Source organism: Miscanthus floridulus, chromosome 16 (genome assembly GCF_019320115.1).
Source record: "Miscanthus floridulus cultivar M001 chromosome 16, ASM1932011v1, whole genome shotgun sequence".
NCBI classification, from domain to species: Eukaryota; Viridiplantae; Streptophyta; class Magnoliopsida; order Poales; family Poaceae; genus Miscanthus; species Miscanthus floridulus.
In genome coordinates, this window is record NC_089595.1 from 55,689,468 (window position 1) to 55,711,931 (window position 22,464).

Here is a 22,464-nt window from a genome sequence, read left to right on the forward strand (position 1 = left end):
ATTTCATTGTCTTCTGAGTAGCTACTAGATAGGACGGAAAAAGTCATCTAACTTCTGCAATCCATCAAGGACAACATTTGTGTTTCTGTTTCCCAAGATGCAAAAGTGTAATAGTAAGATAAGCGTTCAGTGCAATGTGATGTTTTCTGGTCAACTCAAAGTTTAGTTTCAGATTCAAAATCATCATTGTGCAATTGAAGGCATGCAAGTGAACTATTATTGTCCAATGATTCAGAAAATGGTTGCACCAACAATCTCTGAGAAATCACGTAAACACCATGGTCTTCAAATTAATGTTGAAATTTGATTTTGCAACATAACTAGAGAACAGAAAAGGTTTGTCAAATTCACTTGTTAGGTTCACCCATTTTCTTTGCTGTTTGTGCCACCCAACCAGTGGTCCAGATTCCAGCCTTTTTTTTTTGAAAGCCCAGATTCCCAGCCATTTTCCTCTTGCCACTCCAGTTCCCAATCTGAAACTGGCAAACTGCCTCATGATTGCAGATCCCGAAGTATCATTGCTGCCAAGCAATGAGGTCTACTACTGGAACTGTTGCTGAATCCACCACAGTACTGATTAGGACCCTGACATAATTATGTTAATTCTAAATAAGGGGAGCATAATTCTTGGTACATATTGCTTCAGCAAATAAAGACCCACATCCTGCCCTGCCCTTCTTGTGCTCGGGTTGCTTACCAATGCCAAGAGGCCACAGAAAGAAGCCCTTCGAAACCACAGCTACACAATGTGACTCTTTTTTCCAGAAAAGGAATGGAGGGGGTATTCCTTTGTGTGACATCAGTACACAAACACATTCAAATAATACTCAAAAATCACATTGTATTCCTGGATTGTTAAGTGCATGAAACTAAATTCTTGTATACGTAAAAACAGCAGTACTGGGAGGCATAATGCTCAAGGACAATTATGTTTCTCAAGATGCCAAAACTTATCATGTTAGCAGAGTATGAGACTACACTAGGAACTTCAGTCAGATACAGATCTTAGCTCATCTCCTGTTCCAGTAGAAAAGTTCTGTAAGGTGTTCAAGCTTCTCTCAATTCGCTCCTCAATACATGCGAGTCTCCTCTCAAGTTTTAACACACTAATATGCATGATACGAATATCAATTTCTGCAAGCTTTGCAAAAGCACGTAGCAACATGTAATAATCAGCATGTGCAACATAAATAAAGCCACCGCTTAACCGCTTCCTCCTATAACTGAAGATAACCATCTGATTTCCTTGGTTTCCTAGGTGGCAAATAATGAAATCCATGATCTTGCATCTCTGACTTGAGCATTTGCATTGCATCAATGACCTGAAGATGCAGAAAAGGAACTTGCTTCAACAAAAGCTCCATCTCGGTAGCAGCTTCTTCACTCCATTTGTAATTGGAATGTCTTCAACAGAACTGAGACTGGGATTTTACATGATCTTTTGGATTATCATCCTGCAATGAAACACCATAAGCATCGAAATAATTTACAGTTCGAAAAAGTTTGTGCAAGCCAACAAGAATGGTGCTATCATAATAAAATCTAACCAGGATCCTACACCAAACAAATTTCAAGGTTCAAGGTCCAACTCAATTTGTGCTTATAACCAAGTGCCGCAAAGTTCTGCAAATAGAAGTCCCCACTCCATTCCTCTCGTTATTTTTCCCTTTTTTTCAAATATGGAGATTAAATTTGTATTCTATAGATAGTTTACCGTAAAATTTACCTGATGTGCTACACTTATCAAGTCGTTTAAAGCTTACATAATTACCTAGCAAGGACAGGAAGAACTGCGCAAGAGTATGATAAGGGAAAGCGATTGATCCATAATGGGCACAATTTAACAGTTACATATACGATATTTTATCCACCTCATGCAAAAGGAAAATAGGTAAGAATTAACAATATTGCCAATCAAAGTGCAGTACCTCTCTGGCTTTGTACATATCCCAAAAGATCTCTATAAGATGATTCTCTTCATCTGAAAATGTAATCCCAGTAAAAATAACTTCCTTGCAGTATTTGAGATAAGAGGGCAGATCACACGAGTAGTCTGCAAAAGAAGAAAACTTCAAGTCAGTGTCCTACCATTAAGAAGTATTCCCACCAGACGCAAAATGTCAACCAAGATCAAGAATATGTCCAGTCAACCCTTGAAAACTCTTATCAAAGATATCAATTCAAATATAGACTAGAATACAATGAAGTCAGTAGTTTATTTGTAATAATCTTTCACAAAAAAATCAACAACAACAACAACAACATAGCCTTTCAGTCCCAAGTAAGTTGGGGTAGGCTAGAGTTGAAACCCACCAAGATCCCCAAGTCACGGTTGAGGCACTTCAATAGCTGCTTTCTAGGTACTCCTGTTCAAACATAATCTTTAAGTATATCTCAAGCTTTCAAATATCTTTTTATTGTCTCCCCCCATGTCAATTTCGGTCTTCCTCAACCTCTCCTCATATTATTAGTTTGGCTTAGGACTCCACAATGCACTGGTGCCTCTGGAGGTCTTCTTTGGATATGGTCAAACCATCTCAACCGATGTTGAACAAACTTTTCTTCAATTGGTGCTACCTCTAGGCGATCACGTATATCATCGTTCTGAACTCGGTCCATTCTTGTGTAACAGCAAATCTATCACAACATACGTATTTCTGCAACACTCAGTCGTTGAACATGTCGAATCTTTGTAGGCCAACATTCTGCTCCATACAACATAGCCAGTCTAATCGCCGTTCTATAGAACTTGCCTTTTAGCTTTTGTGGTACCCTCTTGTCACTAGAGAATGCTAGAAGCTTGTCGCCACATTGATCCACCCTGCTTTGATTCTATGGCTAACGTCCGCATCAATATCTCCATCCCTCTGTAGCATCGATCCCAGATACCGAAAGGTATCCTTCTTTGGCACTAGTTGACCTTTCCAAACTCACATCTCCCTCCTCCTGTGTACAGCTCCGCCAAAGTCGCATCTCATGTATTCGGTTTTAGTTTTGCTCAATCTAAAATCTTTAGACTCAAGGGTCTACCGCCATAACTCTAGTTTCCTATTTACTCCCGCCTGTCTTTTGTCCACTAACACTACATCATCAGCGAACAACATACACCAAGGGATATCTCCTTGTATGTTCCTGGTAACCTTATCCATTACCAAGGCAAAGAGATACAGGGCTTAAGACTGACCCTTGATGAAGTCCAATTTTAATCAGGGAAGTAATCTGTGTTACCATCGTTTGTTCGAACACTAGTCACAACATTGTTGTACATGTCCTTGATGAGGGTCACGTACTTTGATGGACTTTATGTTTGTCCAAAGACCACCACATAACATTTCTTGGTATCTTGTCATAAGCCTTCTCCAAGTCCCATATTATTTTATTCATGAAGTAGCATCTTATTGACTTTGCAAAGTTCTACTTTCTGTAACTCAAAACCATAGAAAGATTCTTGCACTTCGCATTCCAATGCTGAAACAAAGTTACTCAACCTCTTTAGAAAGAAAAAAAAAGACAAAGGTAAAACTGTGTCTTAATTGAAGAACATGGCAAAGTGGTTCAATGTTCTAAATCAGTTTGCCCTGTTTGTGCATGGCAAAAGTTGATGCTAATTGCTTTATGTTAGGGTATTACTAGAGGAGTTAATAATCATGTAGTGTAGGACAGTTATGCACATTTTGTTAAGTTTTGAAACACAGAATGATTGACAGAAAAAACCATATGTTACAGTCTTGGATTCAACAGATGTGAAATATGCAATCGACAATTCTTACATTTAGTATAGTGTATAGCAAGTTGAATATAAACTACCGACACAGTCAGCATAAGCATGCCACAAACTACCATATGTACTACAAGATAAACATAATGTGTAGGAGAGAATTATCTATTTGGCACTGATACAAATCAGTCTTCCGTATTTGGCACTCGAAAATTTGAACTTTCTTATCAGGCACCAAGTTGAAATTTCCTTTCTAAATGGCACTGCCGTCCATTTTCACTGGTCATTTGTTAGTTGACTGGTTTGACCTTGTCAGTTTTTTCTCCCTATGTCCAACATACCCCTTTGTTACAGAAGACTGAAATTTGGCAGAGTCCCCAGATCCCGCGACCTTCTTCCCCGTCGGCCGAGCGCTCCAGCGAGCTTCTCCCCCGGTTGTGCGAGGCCGCCCTGGCTCCATGGCCGGAGCGCGAGCAGGCCACCCCGCGGGAGGCCGCGCCCCGTCCTCTGCTGGACGAGCCGCGGCATGGGGAGGGGGGCCCTGTGGCATGAGCCGCCACCGCAGGCTAGTGAGGCTGCTCGACGAGCCGCGGCCTGGGGTGGTGGCGTCGGAGATGGTTGTGGCCGTGCGAGCAGCTGTGAACGCGATGGCGGAGCTCGAGCGCGGCAATGGCGAGCGCATGGCGCGGACGAGCATTGGTATAACCACAAGGGAGAGGGAGAGCAGCAGGGTTGCGCCAGCGGTATCTCGACGGGCTGCTGCACAGGGCAAGGGCGTGGGTCCGGGTGCGTGCGGCGCAGGCACGTGTGACAGCATGGCCGCGGACTCGTGGCGGCGGGCATCTGTGCGTGGGGCTTCGACTTCGTAGGGGACTCTAGGGAAGAAAGGAAGATGCCCTGTGGGGCCCGCTTGTCAGAGAATAGTAGAAGGGCAGTTCATGTCATTTTACCAACCACTTGACACCGTTAGTGTCCTAAATGGACGGTAGTGCTATTTACGAAAGAAAATTTCAACTTGATGCTAGATAAGAAAGTTTAAATTTTCGAAGTGCCAAATATGAAAGACTGATTTGTTTTAGTGCCAAATAGATAATTCTCTCAGTGTGTAGACAAGGCAATGAAATTCAAATTTACCATGTGTCGTATTGATTTTATCATAGGCAGCTGCAATAGCACACAACAGTTCTCTTGTGCCAAACTCCTCACTGTTACTAACCTCAAGCTTCCTGGAAGTTGATGAATTTGTATCATGGTGAAGATTCACTTGGGTTTCTTCCTTCCTCACAAATCTTCTGCAAAGAAAGGTAAATTCAGGACATATGCATTTATCAAGGACCTAAGATGTTTTGAAGAAAGGTAATCAAATGTGACAAACACACCTCCCATATCCCTTGACCGTTGATGTTATAAAGAAGTCGTAGGGCCACAATTAGGATAGCCATCACACAAACCCGTGTAGGGACTCTAGCAGGATTACTAGACAACCATAATTCTGCAGGCATTGCCCACTCATAAATTCGGCATGCGTGGGGGAGGATTCTATCTATAGGCAGTAACAAGTCCTTCAAACAACGTTGAGCAATTGCATAGAAGTTAACTGAAGGAAGCCTCAAGCCTACTTTTTGTGCTATGGATCCAGCTGCAGCTTCCAGTTGCCATGCTCCGATAACTCGCACCGGCCTGAAAAGCTGCCTTCCATCCAAAGGGCAGTCTTGGAAAGAGCTACCAAGGAACCTGTCTACTTCGGTAAATGCAGCCACATAAGGGATATTCCCCTCCATTGCCCACCTGTAAATGTCGCTTGGCAGGATGGTTTCACGGGCAATATGACAGGCCAAGAAACAAACAGCCAACGTTGAGTACACTGGCAGCACCATCCTCAACGAGCGCAAAAAGGCAAACTCCACCTTGCGCCTGTCTTTTCGTTGCAGCAACATTTCATCATCCGATTCATACTTCACCTCATCAGGTTTCTTGTTATCTGCAACAAGAGATAGATGTATGTCAGAGTCTGTTCAGTTCTTCCGATGCCAATGACTAACAAGGGCTAGCATAACGGCTCACCTCCGCTGCCAGAACAATTCTTTCTCCCCGCGGCCTTGTGGTCCTCGAGCACCTGGCGCGCCCAAATTCCGTCAAACACCCTGGATGCAGCAACCAACTGCACCCAGACAATGCCGGCGACAGCACACACAAACGCACCTACCTGGTGCCGCTCCACCAGCACCTCCAGCTGCCGCTGCAGGATCACCTGGAGACCCCGTACATAGCGCCAGCGGACTCTCACTGCCAAATCCTCGGGCTCCCCCCACGTTCCAGATCCAGGAGCAAAGTCCCGCGGCTCACTCAGCTCCATGAAGTCGTCAAAAGCGGCAGCAGCAGGCACGGGAGCAACCTGAGGGGTCCTTGGGTAGGGGGCGGGTGTGCGGGCACCAAGCTTGGGGGTGGGCTGGGTGGCAACACGGCGGACAGAGATGTTGCCAGTGACAGGTAAATCATGAGGGTCAGCAGCAGTTGCCTGTGTGGTGTGCACAGCAGAGCACGTACGGCACGTGAATTGGCCATCATCAGCGTCGTCGGTGTTGTAGTTGTCACTGGTGCTGCAATGATCACACACTAGGTGGATGCTTCCACCACCGCCACCATAGGGATCGGGGGAGGTGCCACCAAGGTTGTAATCCATGTTTTCACCTGAAGAAGGTGCACAAATTTAGAGTTATTTTACCTGGAAAAAAAGGTGTGTTACAGACACAGATTCCAATTGCCAATAAAAGATTCAAGTATCTCCTCCTATGGGACCTCTTATCTGACTTTGAGCTGCAGCCTGAAATGGAAGATAGGCACGTATTGCGACTTGCTTCAAATGGTCAATATTCTGCTAAATCAGTTTATGAGGGCCTATTTTTGGGATCTATTCTTTTCGGGCCATGGGAAAAAATTTGGAAGACTTGGGCACCTGCCCAAATGTCGTTTCTTTCTGTGGTTGGTTGCTCATAATAGATGTTGGACAGCAGATCATTTAGCTCGCTGGGGTCTCCCTCATCCTGAGCGCTGTCCATTGTGTGACCAAGCTGCCGAAACCATTGATCATCTCCTCATTGGTTGTGTCTTCACAAGAGAGTTCTGGTTCCGTTTCCTGTCACAAGTTGGCCTGCAATCCCTCTCCCCTCAGCCCACTGAACTCTCTTTTCTAGATTGGTGGGATAGAGTGAGTAGTGCTACTAGTGACATACCAATGCAAGGAATCAATTCTCTCATAATTCTTGGAGCATGGACAGTATGGACTCATCACAACAGGTGCGTTTTTGATGGAGCAGCCCCTGATATTGCAATAACTCTGATCGTTGCTTGAAGAAGAGCGAAAAGTATGGTCGTTGGCTGGGGCTCAAGGAATTTCCCTCCTGACTGCCCCCCATTCAGAAAGTTAAGATCCTAGTGCTGCTGTTGGTCGCCCTTTGAAACAGACACGGGCACGCTTATATCCTAAGGACCAGAGAGTTTGGAGGAGTTTTGTGTGAGTTGGTGTGAGTTGGTGCGAGTGTGTGGGCTTGCCTTTTGGCTGGCCTGGGGTGTGTTGTATGGGTTCTTTCCCTTTGTTCACTTCTTAATATAATGCTGCGCAGCTCCCCTGCGTTTTTCGAGGGAAAAAAAACAAAACAAGGAAACCGACACTTTTGGCAAATGATAAAATTGAAATTCAAATATAGTGAAAGCATGCTCAGCTATCCTCCACAGTCCACAGTACCACACATATTCACTCCAATTCAACAACCCTAACCTGAGAGCAGAAGCTATAGACATGCATAATCTCCCAATTAAACCAAACAAATAAATAATTGGAGCAACTAGCATTAAGATAAAATTGGATCCACAATGAGTTTAAGCCTTTTTCTATTAATTGCTGATCAAAGCACATATAATCTCCGATAAGTGTTTCTTTTTTTAATTAAATAGTGGCATGGTACCAGCTCCATCCAGAAGCCTGTTTCAAAATCAAAACAGGGGGCGGGGCAGTGTCAACGCTAACATGAAACAGAACAAATTATGAGCTTCAAGTACATTATTTGGCTAATGATGAACACTTGAAATTTCCATTTTTTTCATAATACGAATGTATTGCCCTGAAATAGGTTATTTGTTCAGAGGCAGTAGTATGATCAAACAATCAGTCAATACTCATCTGTAATACGGAATCAGCAACCAACAAGACAAATCAGATTCAACGAGTACCTAATGATATAAGAATGGTGTATAACATCTTTCTTTTTTGGAAGTCATAAAATGGATGGTTATTTTAGAAGAAAGCAATAAACCATAAGTGCCAAAGTTTACAGATTAAAAAGGAGAAAATATACACCCCTGAAGGCAAGGAAGACTACAGCCTCAAAGAATCATTAACTCAAGGCAGACTTTCCCTTTCATCATGCACGTAGATGTCGAACAATAGATAAGCAACACGACTATGTACACAATAGGAGGATTAGCAGGCGATGCGAGTGATTGGCATAGCATGGCAATCTAATCTGGCGGTAGAGCGCACGAAAGAAAAATATTTCTTGTGCACAGAAGCAACGACAGCTAGATATGGATACATGTATCGGTATCGACAGATACAGGTATACGCAGATACCTTTTACAATTTTTAATAAAAATAATAATTCATATTCTAAAAGCAGTAAATTATCTTGCAAATGCAATCGCTGGCCACAGTGGAGGATCCAGAAACAGACCAGGGGAGGGGGGGGGGGGGGGGGCGCTAAATAATAGGAGGCTAGAAATCATACTAGCCATAGACAGTATAAGGTTTCCATCAGTTAAACAAGATGAGCAAGTATACAATCCATCTGACCGTGTTCATATTAGCAAGTTAATATAACAATATGAATGTATGTACTATATTAGCTGTATAGGGATTCAGAACGAATGCAGTGTATACAAGGTTACTAAAATTATGAGACAGGTGAAAGCATTATTTTTGATGAAACAGGTAAAATCTTCGTCTAGAAATCAAAATAGATAAAGAACTCGTCCTCTTTGTGGGACACACAATGTATAACAAAACAAACTACAACCCTATGAGGATTCCATCTCTGTATACATACAACAGTTTCCCTACATATGAAATATTGCAAAATGAAATCACTGAATGTCTGAATCACTAATACAACCTCAGTACCTCACTAAGGAGACAGGAGAGTGAGGAGCTGGCCGCCATGGGCCTGGCCGCTGCCCGCTGGGCGGCTGGCTGTGGCCGCCGGACGCCGCCCAAATGAGGAGACGCGGAGGCCGTCAGGCCGGACTCCGAAGGGCTGAGGCTGGGGCGCACCGGCGCCGAGCAAGCGGGCAGGTGGCCGGCGGAGGGCGCCAGGCGTAGCGGCGAAACCGGCCGCGGAGGGCGGGGCGCCGGGGCCAGTCGCGACTCGCGACGCGAGGACGGCGACGGGGCGACTCGCGAGCGCGGCGGCCGCTCGAGTCAGGGACGGGACGCGAGCGCGGCGGGGGCTGAACCTAGGGATACTGCTGTTTTTGGGCTATGAAGACCCGCTCCCTGTTAATTCGGCCCAACCGGTGAAGGATAGGTTCGTCACCGGCGACCGGCAAGCGGCGGCGCTCCTCCGTCGTACGTCGGCGGCGGCTCAGTGCTCGTGCGTGCGGGAGGCGGATCGACGAGTCGTGCAGCGTCGGGGTCGAGCGCTAGGGCGTAGGGGGCAGGTAAGGAGAGCTCGCTCTCCTGGGCTAGGCTACGCCAGAATGGGCTGGGTCTTGTGGGTAGCATGGGCCATCACCTATGCACAGTCTGGCACTATGGCTATTGGGCCCTACCAGCCCGGCCCTAAGCAAACGTACCCTGAATGAGTGTCCCCTGTGCGTCTTGAGCCGAGCACGGAGTAGTGGGTACTCCGTACGTCAGAAACCGGCCGGAAGCACGAAACGAAAGGCGGCATGTCGTCGTCCAAGGACGCTCCCCTGAGCCCTAGATCCCAGGTACGCCTCCCCTCCTCCCTCTCACGATCTCACTCCCAATTTCTCTCGATCCGCGATCTGACCGGTAAACCTCCCGGCGCCGGCAGCTGGCTCTCAGTTGCTTCGAGGAGCTCCTCGACTGCGCCGTGGCGGACGTCGCGTCGGAGTGCCACCGCATCGCGCGCCTCGGCCTGGACCGCAGCGTCGACGCCGAGGAGGAGGAGCTCCGCGTCTGGGCGGCACGTGCGGCGGCCGCCGCCGCCGCCGGAGGCGACCACCATCACCACCCCGGTGGAGGCGGGGCCGCCGAGGAGGGCGGGAGCAAGGGCGGGGTCGACGTGTTCGGCCAGACGCACCCCGCCATCGCCGCCGATGTCGTCGAGTGTATGAACTGCGGTCGCCCTGTCGTCGCCGGCCGCTTCGCCCCGCACCTCGAGAAATGCATGGGCAAGGTAAATCAATCCACCACCGTTGCCAGTCCCGTCCCTTTGGATCTCGGCTGCCTCATATTTAGTCCCTTTTGCTCCTAGCGTTCGTATGTTTATGCCGTTGAACTGAGTCCGAAAGAGAGGGGGCGATTGGACTTTTCAAGGAATTATTAAATGGATTCTGCGTCTGCTGTGTCGTCTGCTGTGTCCAAGAATTTTATTGTTGGCAGGACAAATGCTCTTGTGAGGATGATTGTTGCAGGTGTTCACTGCAATTTTATTACCTGTGAGGTGTGAGCTGAGGTCAGTGCCCGAAAAAGAAATAAGCAGGCAGTTAGTTCAGTTTTGTATATGTTTGTAATGCACAGTAGTAGGTAAAATAGCAGCTACAAGCAAAATGAGGTCTGGGGACCACATTACACTGACGCCCGCGTCGCTCCCTCACGCGGGGCGACTCCGGCGGCCCCTGCCGCGCCGCCTCCCTCTCACCCCTCTCCTCGCCCCCGCGCCGCTGCCGGAGCTGGTTGCCGGCATGGCCGCCCGGCCGGCTGTGATGGTGGCGGCGGGGCTCTCCCTCCTCGTGTTGGAGGCGCACCTGCAGCAGGCCGGCGGTCCGGCCCCGCGCGACCGGCGTGGTGGTTGACGAGGTGGCTGCCGCGGCTGCTGCAGCGCCGACTGGTGTCCGTGCAGGCGCAGGGGACGGCGGCGAGGTCTTCTTCTTCTCCGCGTGTTCCCCTTCTCCTCTCCTGATGGCGGTGGCGGCGCTGGCTGAGGCCGCCGGTCCGGGGCCTAGTCGGACAGATCCGGTGCCCGGGGGGCCAGATCCGGACCCTAGGCTGCCGGATCTGCCTTGGCGGCCGGCGGCGGTTGCTGCGGCGGCTGCGGTGGCCGGGGCCCATGCATGCGCTGGGGGGCGGTGCTTTTCTTTGCCGTCCCTCCCCTCATGGCCTTGGCTGCTGCGGCTCAGGGGCTGGCTGTGCCCGGGGCAGCGACCTCTGCCGGCCAGCCTGCCTGCGGCGGCCGGTCTGGCGGCCAAGGCGAACGGTGTCTGCAGCTATGGTCAAGACGGAGGCATCGGCGTCGGCAGGGGGCGCCGGATTCGGGGCTTGGCGTCTGGATTCGGCGGCCTCAGGACATGGGGCGGAGCCCGACATGGTGGGGCACACTGGCTGTGATGACGGCAGCGACATCGGCAGGTGCCAGAGCCGACGACGTTGGTCAAATGCGGCCTCAGCGTGCGGCGGTGTGACGCGAGCGGCAGAGTCAGGTCCGGCTCTGCGTGGCCCCGTTGGAGGGGGTGGCGGCCGACGCAGCTGTGCGGCTACTACGTGCAGCCGGCGTGTCGATGCCCCTCTTAAGGGGTTTCCGTGGGGCACCGGGACAACGGCAATGGCGGTGAAGGCTGGCACGGGTCCGGCTTCGCGACCCGGCGAAGCCTTGGCGACGGCGACGCCGTTGGGCGCCGCTTCCCTATTGGGGGCGTCGTATTTCCCCACTAGCATGTCTTCCAAGGGTGAAAACTCAGTCCACTTTGGACGTGCGACGGTGACGCCATTGGCGTCACTCCCTTCCTGAAGGCGTCGCATTTGGATTATTGTCGCGGTTTCGATGCGGGGCGATGGTTTGCGTTTGGAAGTTGGAGCTGCTCTTCGGTGTTTGAGCCTGGCAACGATGACCGGTGGCGGCCATTAGCTTCAGACCCGTTGGGGGGTGACTAGTGGGTGGCCTGCCATGGGAAGTCGGAGCTGCTGGCAGCTTGGCTTCCATGCTCGGCAACGATGACCCATGGCAGTGTGTCGTGTTTGTGCTCAGCTGCGTCGCGTGGGGTGGTTAGCCCTTCGGGTGCCTTTCTGGCATCTCGTCCGGCTAACCTTCTTGTACATAATATTCTTTCGGCTTAATTGAGCGGCAGAGCTCCTGCCTTTTGTTAAAAAAAAAAATAGCAGCTACATTGGGCTCTTGAACTTACAAAATTAGTTGAGTTCAGCTTAATGAGCTCTATTCTTTTTTCATTCTAACCGTGAACCTGGATTTGAGTCAAGCCTATTATTTGTAGGGTCATCCACCTTAGCTTCTTTCTAGTGTTATGCCCATGTGGCTAATTATGTACCTGCTTCTATGTATAGCTGTAGGATACTTTTGTCTATTTGAAAATCCTACGTTGTGCACATGCCAGGTGGCTTGATAATTGCTAGAAATAGTTTGCCTCCCCCTCTACCATTACATTAACTTCAGAGCTAAAATGATAGCATTTGGGACATGATTTCAAACCATTTAACTTCAATGTATTTAAATTGGATGCTTATACCTTTTAAGTCAAAAGATGTGATAATGTAGAATTATTTCTACACTTAAACAGGTTAACGATTGGTTGCTCACCAATTTTTACTTGTCATTTAAGACAGTTACACAGTCTCCATTCGTTTTAATAGATATTTTGCAGTGAAAATTGCTAAAAAAAATAATGGTACAATTTTTCTTTATGGACTTACTAGCATCATTTCCATGTACTAAATTCTAAAAATATGTGTGTATTCTTGGTCAAAGTTTTTAGGTTTGACCGCACCTTCTAATGTAACTTCTATTTCAGAACAAAGAGAGCAGAATTTAGTCTGTGGAATTATCATTACAAACTGGTTTTTATGCCATGTTCGAAAAATCACTACCCTTGATATCTAAGAAATGTTATAGCTACATCATAATCATTCTTGCGGATCATGATCAAGCTGTAGACTCAATTCTAGAGTGGTATATGTGGTGTGAATCCAATTAAAATATTTCGAAACTCCATTCTTATTCCTAAATTTCTGTAAAGTTCTGGATTGATCTGGAAGAAAGAGATAATCCCTTTATACCACTACTTTGGATGCCAATCACTTATGTACCTTCAATCTTGGCATTCAGGCTTTGCTAGCCAAGATCCCTTACAGATGGTGATCAGCTGTTAAGTAATAGTGCTGAAAATACTACCTTGGCTTTTGAAAGCCATGTGCCCACATTTGGCATTGACTAGGTCGCTGACACAAAATAGAAGGGGTGTTTTCTTTTCCACAAAATTTTGTTAAGACCTATCCTTTCATGCCATTTGTTGACACACCATTTTGATTAGTTTGCCAGTTGCCGCGGTCTGCAACACTAATATGACACTGGGATTTACGCCATTGGAAATACAAATACTCCTGTCTTTCCAAATTTCCTAGGTCACTAGAATAATAAGGGCGTTGAGCCCTTTTCTGATTTCCTTTTGCACCTACTTGATTGCATGTCACCACCAGCTTGAGAAATGGCTGGCGTTGGGCTGTGACGAGATGGAAATCAAACCCGGCCTCTGAAAGATCAAGGACCATACTTGCCAGACAAAGACGCAGGTGACTAGAATGTGTTGGATTGATTCTTGAGCTTGGTCACAATGGGGCAGGCATCTGTGTGGTGTGGCAACCTTCGTTTAGCGGGGCGATCTGCAGTCCAGCAGCGGTTATTAATGGCAAGCCAAATGAAGAACTCGCAGCATAAAGGAGTAAGTTTTCCAAATTTTCTTGATCTCTTCCACGGAGTGAAATGGATTGTCCTGAGGAAGAAGGCGCTGTAGGTTGATTTGCTAAATAATTGCCTGAACTCGAAAGCCTCCATCGATGTTGATCCTCTATGCCTTGCTTCAGGTTCAAGCCATCCACCAAATCCCAGATAAATAGGTGTTCTCTCAGGATAGGAACAGTGAGCGCCCCTTTGATATTACCAACACAACTGCCATTATCTAAAGCCTGAGCCACAGTGCACCATTTGATGGTTCTTTTGGGGATCCTTTTTATGAGATTTGGGTCTAAATCAGAGATTGTTCTGCCGTCTATCTATCTGACCAGAACAGGGTGGATTGATCATTACCAACAATTAATTCATGGCCACGTTGAATAAAGCTTGGACATTGCACAACACTTGAATGGGCAAACCTGCTGATGGTCGCGAAGCATCAGTTTTCTCCAACCAAAGCCACCGTATGCGAAGACACCACCCCAAGACCTTAAGGTTATGAATACCAAGAGTCCAAGACCCCTATATTTGGGGTGGCCAATTCACTTGTTCCCAAGAGAAAGACAAATGCCACCATTTGCCTTCTCCTGTGCAGTCCATAGAAAACCTTCCATCTCTTGTTGTTGGTTCTAATCACCAATTTGGGGAGATCCATTGCAATCATGAGATAGGTGGGGACAGCAGTCAGCACCACCCAACACGGTTCATGAGGGACACTTTCCAGTTTGGAGGGTTATCCGCCACTTCACCGATCGAAGTATGCAACTCAGCTTTAGATGGTTTTCTGATGTCCAGTGGATGACCAAGTTAAGTGCATGGGGGCTCCTCACAAGCTAGCCTGCTATCCTCTTGCTTGCACTGAAGAGGTGTTTGTGAAAGCAAGGTGATCACCCCACACCTATTACATAGATTGGCTACTGATTAAGCAATTCAATTGAAATATTAGTAGGTTTCTGTGCTCAGCTAAAATTATGATCACTGTCAGATCTATTTGTAATCAGAAGTTTGGGCACCTGATTCGATTTTGTTCGTGGTAGTTCAGGCTTCACTATTCATATCTGCTCGACGGGTGAGTCTTGCAGTCAAGCTCCCTTCTGCCTTTGCACTCGAGGACCAATGTCTGTCTGGCCCGAGGAAACCTTTGCACGCCTCTGTTACCTTTTGGATTATGTACTCCGTACTTGATTTTTGGTGCAAATCTACATTATGACATGACAATGGATAAAGCAATCCAAGAGGCTAATTGAATTCATGGTACTGGAATGAGATGACACAAATTTATCAAGCGGTTGGTACGAATTGGTGTTCATGCTGAAGGGGAATATGAATTTTCATGGTAAGTTCTTAACATTTTATGTTGACCCCAGATGGAAACAACCACATTTCTCTAGCATGCTCAACTATAAAGGTAAGGTCTTAAAAATTCCTTAAGACCATCCATGCAGAACTTGAGTTTGTCAGCATCTCAAAAGAATCATCTCCTACACTACAATAATAGGTTTGAGGATTGATGCTCTTGTCCAGCTTTTGAATGGGGCTCATGGCATGTAACCAGTTCCCAACTATCGATGTGAACTTTTATCCTTGCTGCCCCAACCAGTCAACATGCCTCAGATGGTCACTCTTCTTTTTTGTTTGCAATTGCATTAATTTTGGGAAGCTCTTCATCTTGGGTTTACATTTGCAGTGGTTGGGATAATTTCCTTTCCCTTTCTGTAGACTTAGGTTGACTACATCCTGGTTTTCCCTGTCTGGGCCCTGGGCCCTGTTTGGCAAAGCTCATTTAATCTAGTTTTTACTAGTTGGAGAATGGAGTATTGGAAATAGCTTCATGTAGATGCAGCATTTTGGTCATGCTAATGATTGTCTTATTGTCCAATCATTTATGTGTCAACTATACCTACTTTCTTGTTGGAACTTGGAACTAGTATTTCTTGCATAAAGAAAATACATTTTATTTTTTGTCCTACAGATTGTAAGGCTCTGGTCCACTGACACCTCTGATCATTTGCTATTTCAGGGGCGGAGAGCTCGAACGAAAATTACAAGGAGCAGTACAGCTGGGCGCACGAGAAGCAGCAATGGCAGCGCTGCTACTTCCTACTCTCCATACCCCACCACGGCAAACCCAAACAGGGGGAGCATCCCTAATGGTGTGACTGACGGTGGCAGCGGCCGCGCAAGGGGAGATTACAGCAACCATGCGCCGTAGGGGTGCTGACTGAACCTGTTCTCAGGTTTGATTGTGTTGTTGTGCCGTAGGGGGTGCCTGACTCAGCCTGTACTCAGGTTGCCTCGCCGTGGATGGCATGAAATCCTGTTCGCTTGGGCTTGGTTGGCTTATAAACCATACTTTTTTAGCTAACAAACAGTATTTTTCTCTCACCCTAAATCAGCCAGCCATGGCTTATCAGTCAAACAAGTCTAAGCGAACAGGGCGATGGCCTATGAACCACGAATACCACTCTGGTGATCAGTGAAGGTTAGGAGCCATGTGTGAAGGTTGAATCCTGCTTTTAAAGCCCGTCGAGAAAATCACCTGGTGATCAGTGGATTTCACCTTTTGTACAGCTTGTTGATTCGATCAGTATTCAGTGTCTGTTTAGTTCCAAAAATTTTACAAAATTTTTTCAAGATTACTTGTCACATCGAATCTTTGACGTATGCATGAAGCATTAAATATAAATAAAAAATAAAACTAATTACACAGTTTAGACAAAATTCACGAGACGAATCTTTTAAGTCTAATTAGACTATGATTGGACACTAATTGTCAAATAACAACGAAAGTGCTACAGTACCATCTTCTAAAAAATTTCGTCAACTAAACAAGACCTTAGTACTAGTTTGTTACTCTACCTTTTGTAGAGCACTTTGTATGACTTAGGGCTTGTTTAAATTCAGGGAGTAAAGTTTAGGGATGTCATATTAGGTGTTATTTGAGAGTGTTCGATAGTAATAATAAAACAAATTATAGAAGTTCTTAGTAATTTGCGAGATGAATTTATTAAGCCTAATTAATTAGTCATTAGCATATGTTTATTGTATCTCACATTGTCAAATCATGGACTAATTAGACTTAAAAATTCGTTTTGCAAATTAGTTGTAATATGTGTAATTAGTTATTTTTTTAGTCTATATTTAATTATCTAGGTATGTGTCAAACATTCAATGTGATAGAAAGTAAACTCTAGTGGAGGAACTAAACACAGCCATCTATACCATATCTAAGGATGGCAACGGGGATATACCCGTCGGGTATCGCCGGAACGTTTTCTTCCCTGTTACGGAGAATTCATTCCGTCCTCATCCCCATTAACTGTCTCGGGTATAGATTTTTGTCCATCCCCATACCCGTCGGGTATCGGTCAGGTAACAGATACCCGATAAACAAGGATACTTGGGGTCGTAGCTTTGCAATCGGAGACGTTTCTTCTTCACCCGGGTATAAGTGTCGGAGTCTCGGAGATGCCGAGGAGAAGGAGCGAGGTTGCGAGGAGGACGAGCAAAGGTGGCAGAGAGACCGAACTGAGGAAGCGAAGGACACGAGCGCTCGTGAGACAGGCGTGCTTGTGCTGCCAGCGGAGATTGTGAGGAAAAATTGAACGAGGGTTCCTAGAACACACAAACTATATATATGACTGTTCAGATTTGGACTAAAATACCTATGTTGAGTTTCTTTGGACCTAATAATCGCATGACAGCTCAAATAGTCGGGTTCCCCAACGGGTAACGGGGACGGGTAAACAGGGAACGTTCCCGTACCCGCTATACCCGTCGGGTATGGATTCTTTCTCATTTAGATGCCCGCGGATAAAGATATGATCACATCCCGTCCTCTAATGGATTAAATACCCGTCGGGTATCAGGGCCCGTTGCCATCTTTAACCATATCTGGGTATGCCAGAAGGAAAGTGAGACGGACCGAGCAAGCTGCTGAGCTGTTCCGTGCCATCATCGCGCACGTGAATAAGCGAATTGCAGGCCAGCCATTGCTGCTTATGGTGGCGAACAAATTAGGTTTTCTTTTCTTTTTATTGTCCTTTGTGCCTGCTCACAGGCCTTGCCGTGCTGTACAACGTCGGCCAGTTCCCAGGCTCCCAGCAAGATATTTCTGGTTGGGAATTCGCCAACACCAACATGATGCATGCGTATCCTAAATCCTTAAAAGAAAATATACGCACGTACGTACGGTTTCTTGTCATGATCCGAGAAGAGGGGCATGTGCTTCTCAACTATCTCAGTTTGCACACTGCAGCAGTGCCGCTAGAGTATCTTTATGCTTTGAGGGCATGTTTGGTTCAAATAAGTCACATACTTATAAATTAAAAAAATAAAATAAGTGATTTATTTTGTTAAACACCACCAACTTATAAGTCAACCCTGCTTATAAGTTTTAAGTTAGTTCACCCCTACTTAAAACTTATAAGTCACTATTTTTTACGTGGGGCCCACACCTTTAATGAGCTTATAAGTTATCTACAACCAAATAGATATGACTTATAAATTACTAGTTTTCAGGGCTTAATAAGTTATCTGACTTATAAAAACCAAACGGCCAACCTGGTTCTTGTAAGAAAAAAGAATAAAGAATGGGGAATGTGCGTTGATTACACCAATCTCAACAAACACTGCCCTAAAAACCCCTCTGGCTTACCTCGCATCGACTAGGTCGTAGATTCTACAACTGGTTGTGAGCTTCTGTGCTTTCTAGATTGCTACTCTAGTTATCACCAGATCATGCTGAAGGAAGAAGACCAAATCAAGACATCATTCATCATGCCCTTCCGCGCCTACTGCTACATGATCATGTCCTTCAGACTCAAAAATGCGGGCACGACTTATCAAAGAGCCATCCAACGCTGTCTCAAGGACCAAATTGGGAAGAATATCGAGGCCTACATCGATGATGTGGTAGTTAAGTCCAAGACTACCGACACCCTCATCGTCGACCTCACTAAAGTTTTTAAAGCATTGAATGTGTACCGATAGAAGCTAAATCCCACAAAGTGTTTTTGGTGTTTCATCCAGTATACTTCTATGCAACCTCCTTAGTCGCCGCGACATCGAAGCCAACCCAGAGAAGATAGCGGCGGTGACCAACATGAAGCTAACAACCTACATCAAAGATGTCCAAAAGCTAACAAGGTGCATGGCGCCTTTAAGTCATTTCATATCCTGCCTAGGCCAAAAGGGACTCCCCTTCTTCAAGCTACTTAAAGCTCAAGAGAAATTCGTCTGGTCGGAGGACGCTGACAAGGCATTCACCGAGCTCAAGCGGTTCCTCACCACACCTCCGATCATGGCTGCCCCCCAAAAGGATTAGACCCTGCTAATCTACATCACAGCGTCCAACTAGGTAGTCAGCACCGCCATCATCATTGAGCGAGAAGAGGCCAGCCAGTCATACAAAGTCCAACGCCCAGTCTACTTCATCAGCGAGGTCTTAAACGAGTCTAAGACTCACTACCCACAAGTCTAGAAGATATTGTATGCCATCCTTATCACATCCTAGAAGCTCCACCGCTACTTCGATGCCTACCACATTGCAGTAGTCATGGAGTACCTGCTCGGTGACATTCTCCATGATAAGGAAGCTAGCGGCCGCATCATCAAATGGGCGGTCGAGCTTGGCACCTATACCATCGATTTTAGGCCCCGCCACATGATCAAGTCACAAGAACTCACTGATTTCATTGTTGAGTGGACAGATATGCAGACTCATGTCTTGGTCGACCACCCTGAGCACTGGATCATGTACTTCGATGGGTCTCTCAACCTCAATGGTGCTGGGGCAGGCATATATTTCATCTTGCCATTGGGAAGAATGTCGAGGCCTACGTTGGTGAAGTGGTAGTTAAGTCCAGGATTGTCAACTCCCTCATCACCGATCTCACCAAAGTTTTTAAAGCATTGAATGTGTACCAATGGAAGCTAAATCCCACCAAGTGTTTTTTGGTGTTTCATCTGGTATACTGCTATGCAACATCATCAGTCGCGGCGGCAGCGAAGCCAACCCAGAGAATAGAGTGGCGGTGACCAACATGAAGCCACCGACCTATGTCAAAGATGTCCAGAAGCTAACAGGGTGCATGGCGACTTTAAGTCATTTCATATCCTGCCTGGGCAAAAAGGGACTCCTCTTCTTCAAGCTACTTAAAGCTCAAGAGAAATTTGTCTGGTTCGACGATGCTAACAAGGCATTCACCAAGCTCAAGCGGTTCCTCACTACACCTTCGATCATGGCCACCCCCCAAAAGGATGAGACCCTGCTAATCTACATCATAGCGACCAACCAGGTAGTCAGCACCGCCATCATTGTTGAGCGAGACGAGGCCAGCCACACATACAAAGTTCAACGCCCAATCTACTTCATCAGCGAGGTCTTAAATGAGTCTAAGACTCGCTACCCGCAAGTCCAGAAGCTACTGAATGCAATTCTTGTCACATCCCAGAAGCTCTACCACTACTTCGATGCCTACAACATAGCAGTAGTCATAGAGTACCCACTCAACGAAATTCTCCACAATAAGGAAGCCAGCGGCCACATCATCAAATGGGCGGTCGAGCTCAGCACCTATACCATCGATTTTAGGCCCCGCCACATGATCAAGTCGCAAAGCCCTCACTAATTTCATCGTTGAGTGGATGGATATGCAGACTCCTGCCCCGGTCGACCACCCCGAGCACTAGACCATGTACTTCAATGGGTCTCTCAACCTCGATGGTGCTGGGGCAGGCATATATTTCATCTCTCCATTAGGGGATAAGCTTCGCTATGTCCTCCACCTACACGTCCCAGCATCCAACAATATGACTAAATACGAAGTGGCACTTCACAGTCTCCATATAGTTGTCGAGCTCGGCATTAAACGCCTCTAGGTGTACGATGACTCCACACTCATCATCAATCAGCTCAACAAAGACTAGAATTGCACCAACGAGGAGATGGACGCTTACTATGCCACGATAATAAAGTTAGAAGACAAGTTCTGTGGCATCAAATACCACCACGTGGTCTGGGCCAATAATCAAGCAACTGATGAGCTGTCAAAGATAGGATCAACCTAGGCCGACATTCTAGCCAGAGTGTTTGTCCAGAACCTTATGGCTCCTTCCATCAAGTAGGAACAAGAAGTCGTTGAAGAAAAAACACCTGTCGAACAGATAGTCGTAGCGGTCCTTGGTCCTAGCAGCAATTGGAGTCAACCTTTCATCAGGTATCTAACCACTATAGACGTCCTAGTTGACAACATAGAGAGTGAATGCCTTACCCACCGCAGTAAGCAGTATGTCCTTGTTGACAGGAAGCTGTATCACAGAAACGCCAAAGGTGAGCTACTACAGAAGTGTGTCTCCATGGAAGAAGGCAAGAAGATACTCAACGAGATCCATGCCGGCACCTACAACAACCATGCAGCCTCTAGAACACAAGTTAGAAGGGCTTTCCGAGCTAGCTTCTATTGGCCTTTCCGCCATAGCCGATGCTAAAGCCCTTGTTCGCTGATGTGAGAACTGTTAGTTCTTTGCCAAACAAATCCATGTCCTGGCTCAAGTCTTGCAAATGATCCCCGCGTCGTGGCCCTTTGCATGCTGGGGACTGGATATGATTAGACCATTCAAGCCTGCACTGAGAGGTTTCCGCTGGGTCTTTGTCTGCATTGATAAATTCTCCAAGTGGATCGAATACAAACCCCTGGTCAAGGCTATAGCAAAGAAAGCAGCCGAGCTGCTTGACATCATCCACTAATTCGGTCTACCGAACAGCATCATCACTGACCTTGGGTCCACGTTCACCAGTAGTGACTTCTGGGATTTCTGCAATGAAAGATGCATCTCAGTCAAGTATGTCTCCATGGCACACCCAAGGGCCAACGGCCAAGTCAAGCGTGCCAACGACATGATCTTGGATGCATTAAAGAAATGACTCTACGAGAAGGAATAGAAGCACCTAGGAAAATGGCTCAAGGAACTACCAGCCATAGTCTAGGGACCTAGGGACTAAGGACCCAGCCCAGTCATAACACCGATGTCTCCCCATACTTTATGGTTTTTAGCTCTGAGGCCGTACTGCCTGCTAACGTGTCCCATCAGTATCCCCCCGAAATTCATATGTAGGGTGTGCCCTATCCTTGTTGGGCTGGCATCACCGAAAAGTAAATTTCATCACCACTATGACCCCAACTACTCTCCTTTGGTCAATCAATGCCAAGAGCTCCCTCACCTACTCCATTCCACTAGCACTAGGTCTCTCCGACCACCTGGCATTACTCACGGGAATCTGATCAATGTCGCACGCCACATAATGTTCCTCCTATGGCATGTAGAACCATCGCTATGCCCAATACTTCACCTTTGTGTTCAATGAGGTAGCGCTGTACTGCCCAACCATCCCATCCCACAGCTACAAGTATGCGCTACCCACAACCCTAGATCTAGATCCCCCACAAGATTTCAAACAGAAAAAGTGGCGGAAGAGATCAAAATGTGGGAGAATGCCAAGATAGGCTTTGTAGAAATGGATGAAGACAGAAATGTGAAGGATGGAGTTCGGTCCTAGATTGCAAAGACTAATGGCGTAATACTCAATCAATCCGTAGAGGAACGGATGGATCGGAACACCAAATCCGTGATAGAAATAATCTTCAAACACGACCAATTCATCATAGCGGGGGGTAAGAAAGCTCTCACCATGAGCAGGATGCCATCCTACCATCACCCTTTCTGGCAGCACGCCATCCACCACCAACTGGTTGAGCACCGCCTCATTGCTGATGGAGCTCACCCATTCCTCGGCATGATTAAGCTCGCATGATGCCTTGCTCG

General features: G+C 46.7%; 1 protein-coding gene and 1 pseudogene across 1 annotated transcript; one reads left to right on the forward strand and one right to left on the reverse strand.

Moving 5' to 3' along the window:
• Window positions 1–910: 910 nt before the first annotated feature.
• LOC136513050 (TATA box-binding protein-associated factor RNA polymerase I subunit B-like) lies at window positions 911–6,611 on the reverse strand (annotated as a pseudogene).
• Window positions 6,612–8,485: 1,874 nt separating this feature from the next.
• LOC136513051 (SAGA-associated factor 11-like) lies at window positions 8,486–16,253 on the forward strand. Its single transcript, XM_066507051.1, has 3 exons — window positions 8,486–9,703; window positions 9,790–10,134; window positions 15,659–16,253. Exons 1-3 carry the CDS (start codon window positions 9,662–9,664, stop codon window positions 15,848–15,850), a joined length of 579 nt encoding a protein of 192 aa, XP_066363148.1. The 5' UTR covers window positions 8,486–9,661; the 3' UTR covers window positions 15,851–16,253.
• The last annotated feature ends 6,211 nt before the right edge of the window (window positions 16,254–22,464 follow it).

Coding starts and splice junctions, on each gene's coding strand:
- LOC136513051 (XM_066507051.1), top strand. CDS start 9,662: ATGTCGTCGTCCAAGGACGCTCCCCTGAGCCCTAGATCCCAG. Junction 9,704..9,789: donor CCCTGAGCCCTAGATCCCAG/GTACGCCTCCCC, acceptor CGGCGCCGGCAG/CTGGCTCTCAGTTGCTTCGA. Junction 10,135..15,658: donor TCGAGAAATGCATGGGCAAG/GTAAATCAATCC, acceptor TTGCTATTTCAG/GGGCGGAGAGCTCGAACGAA.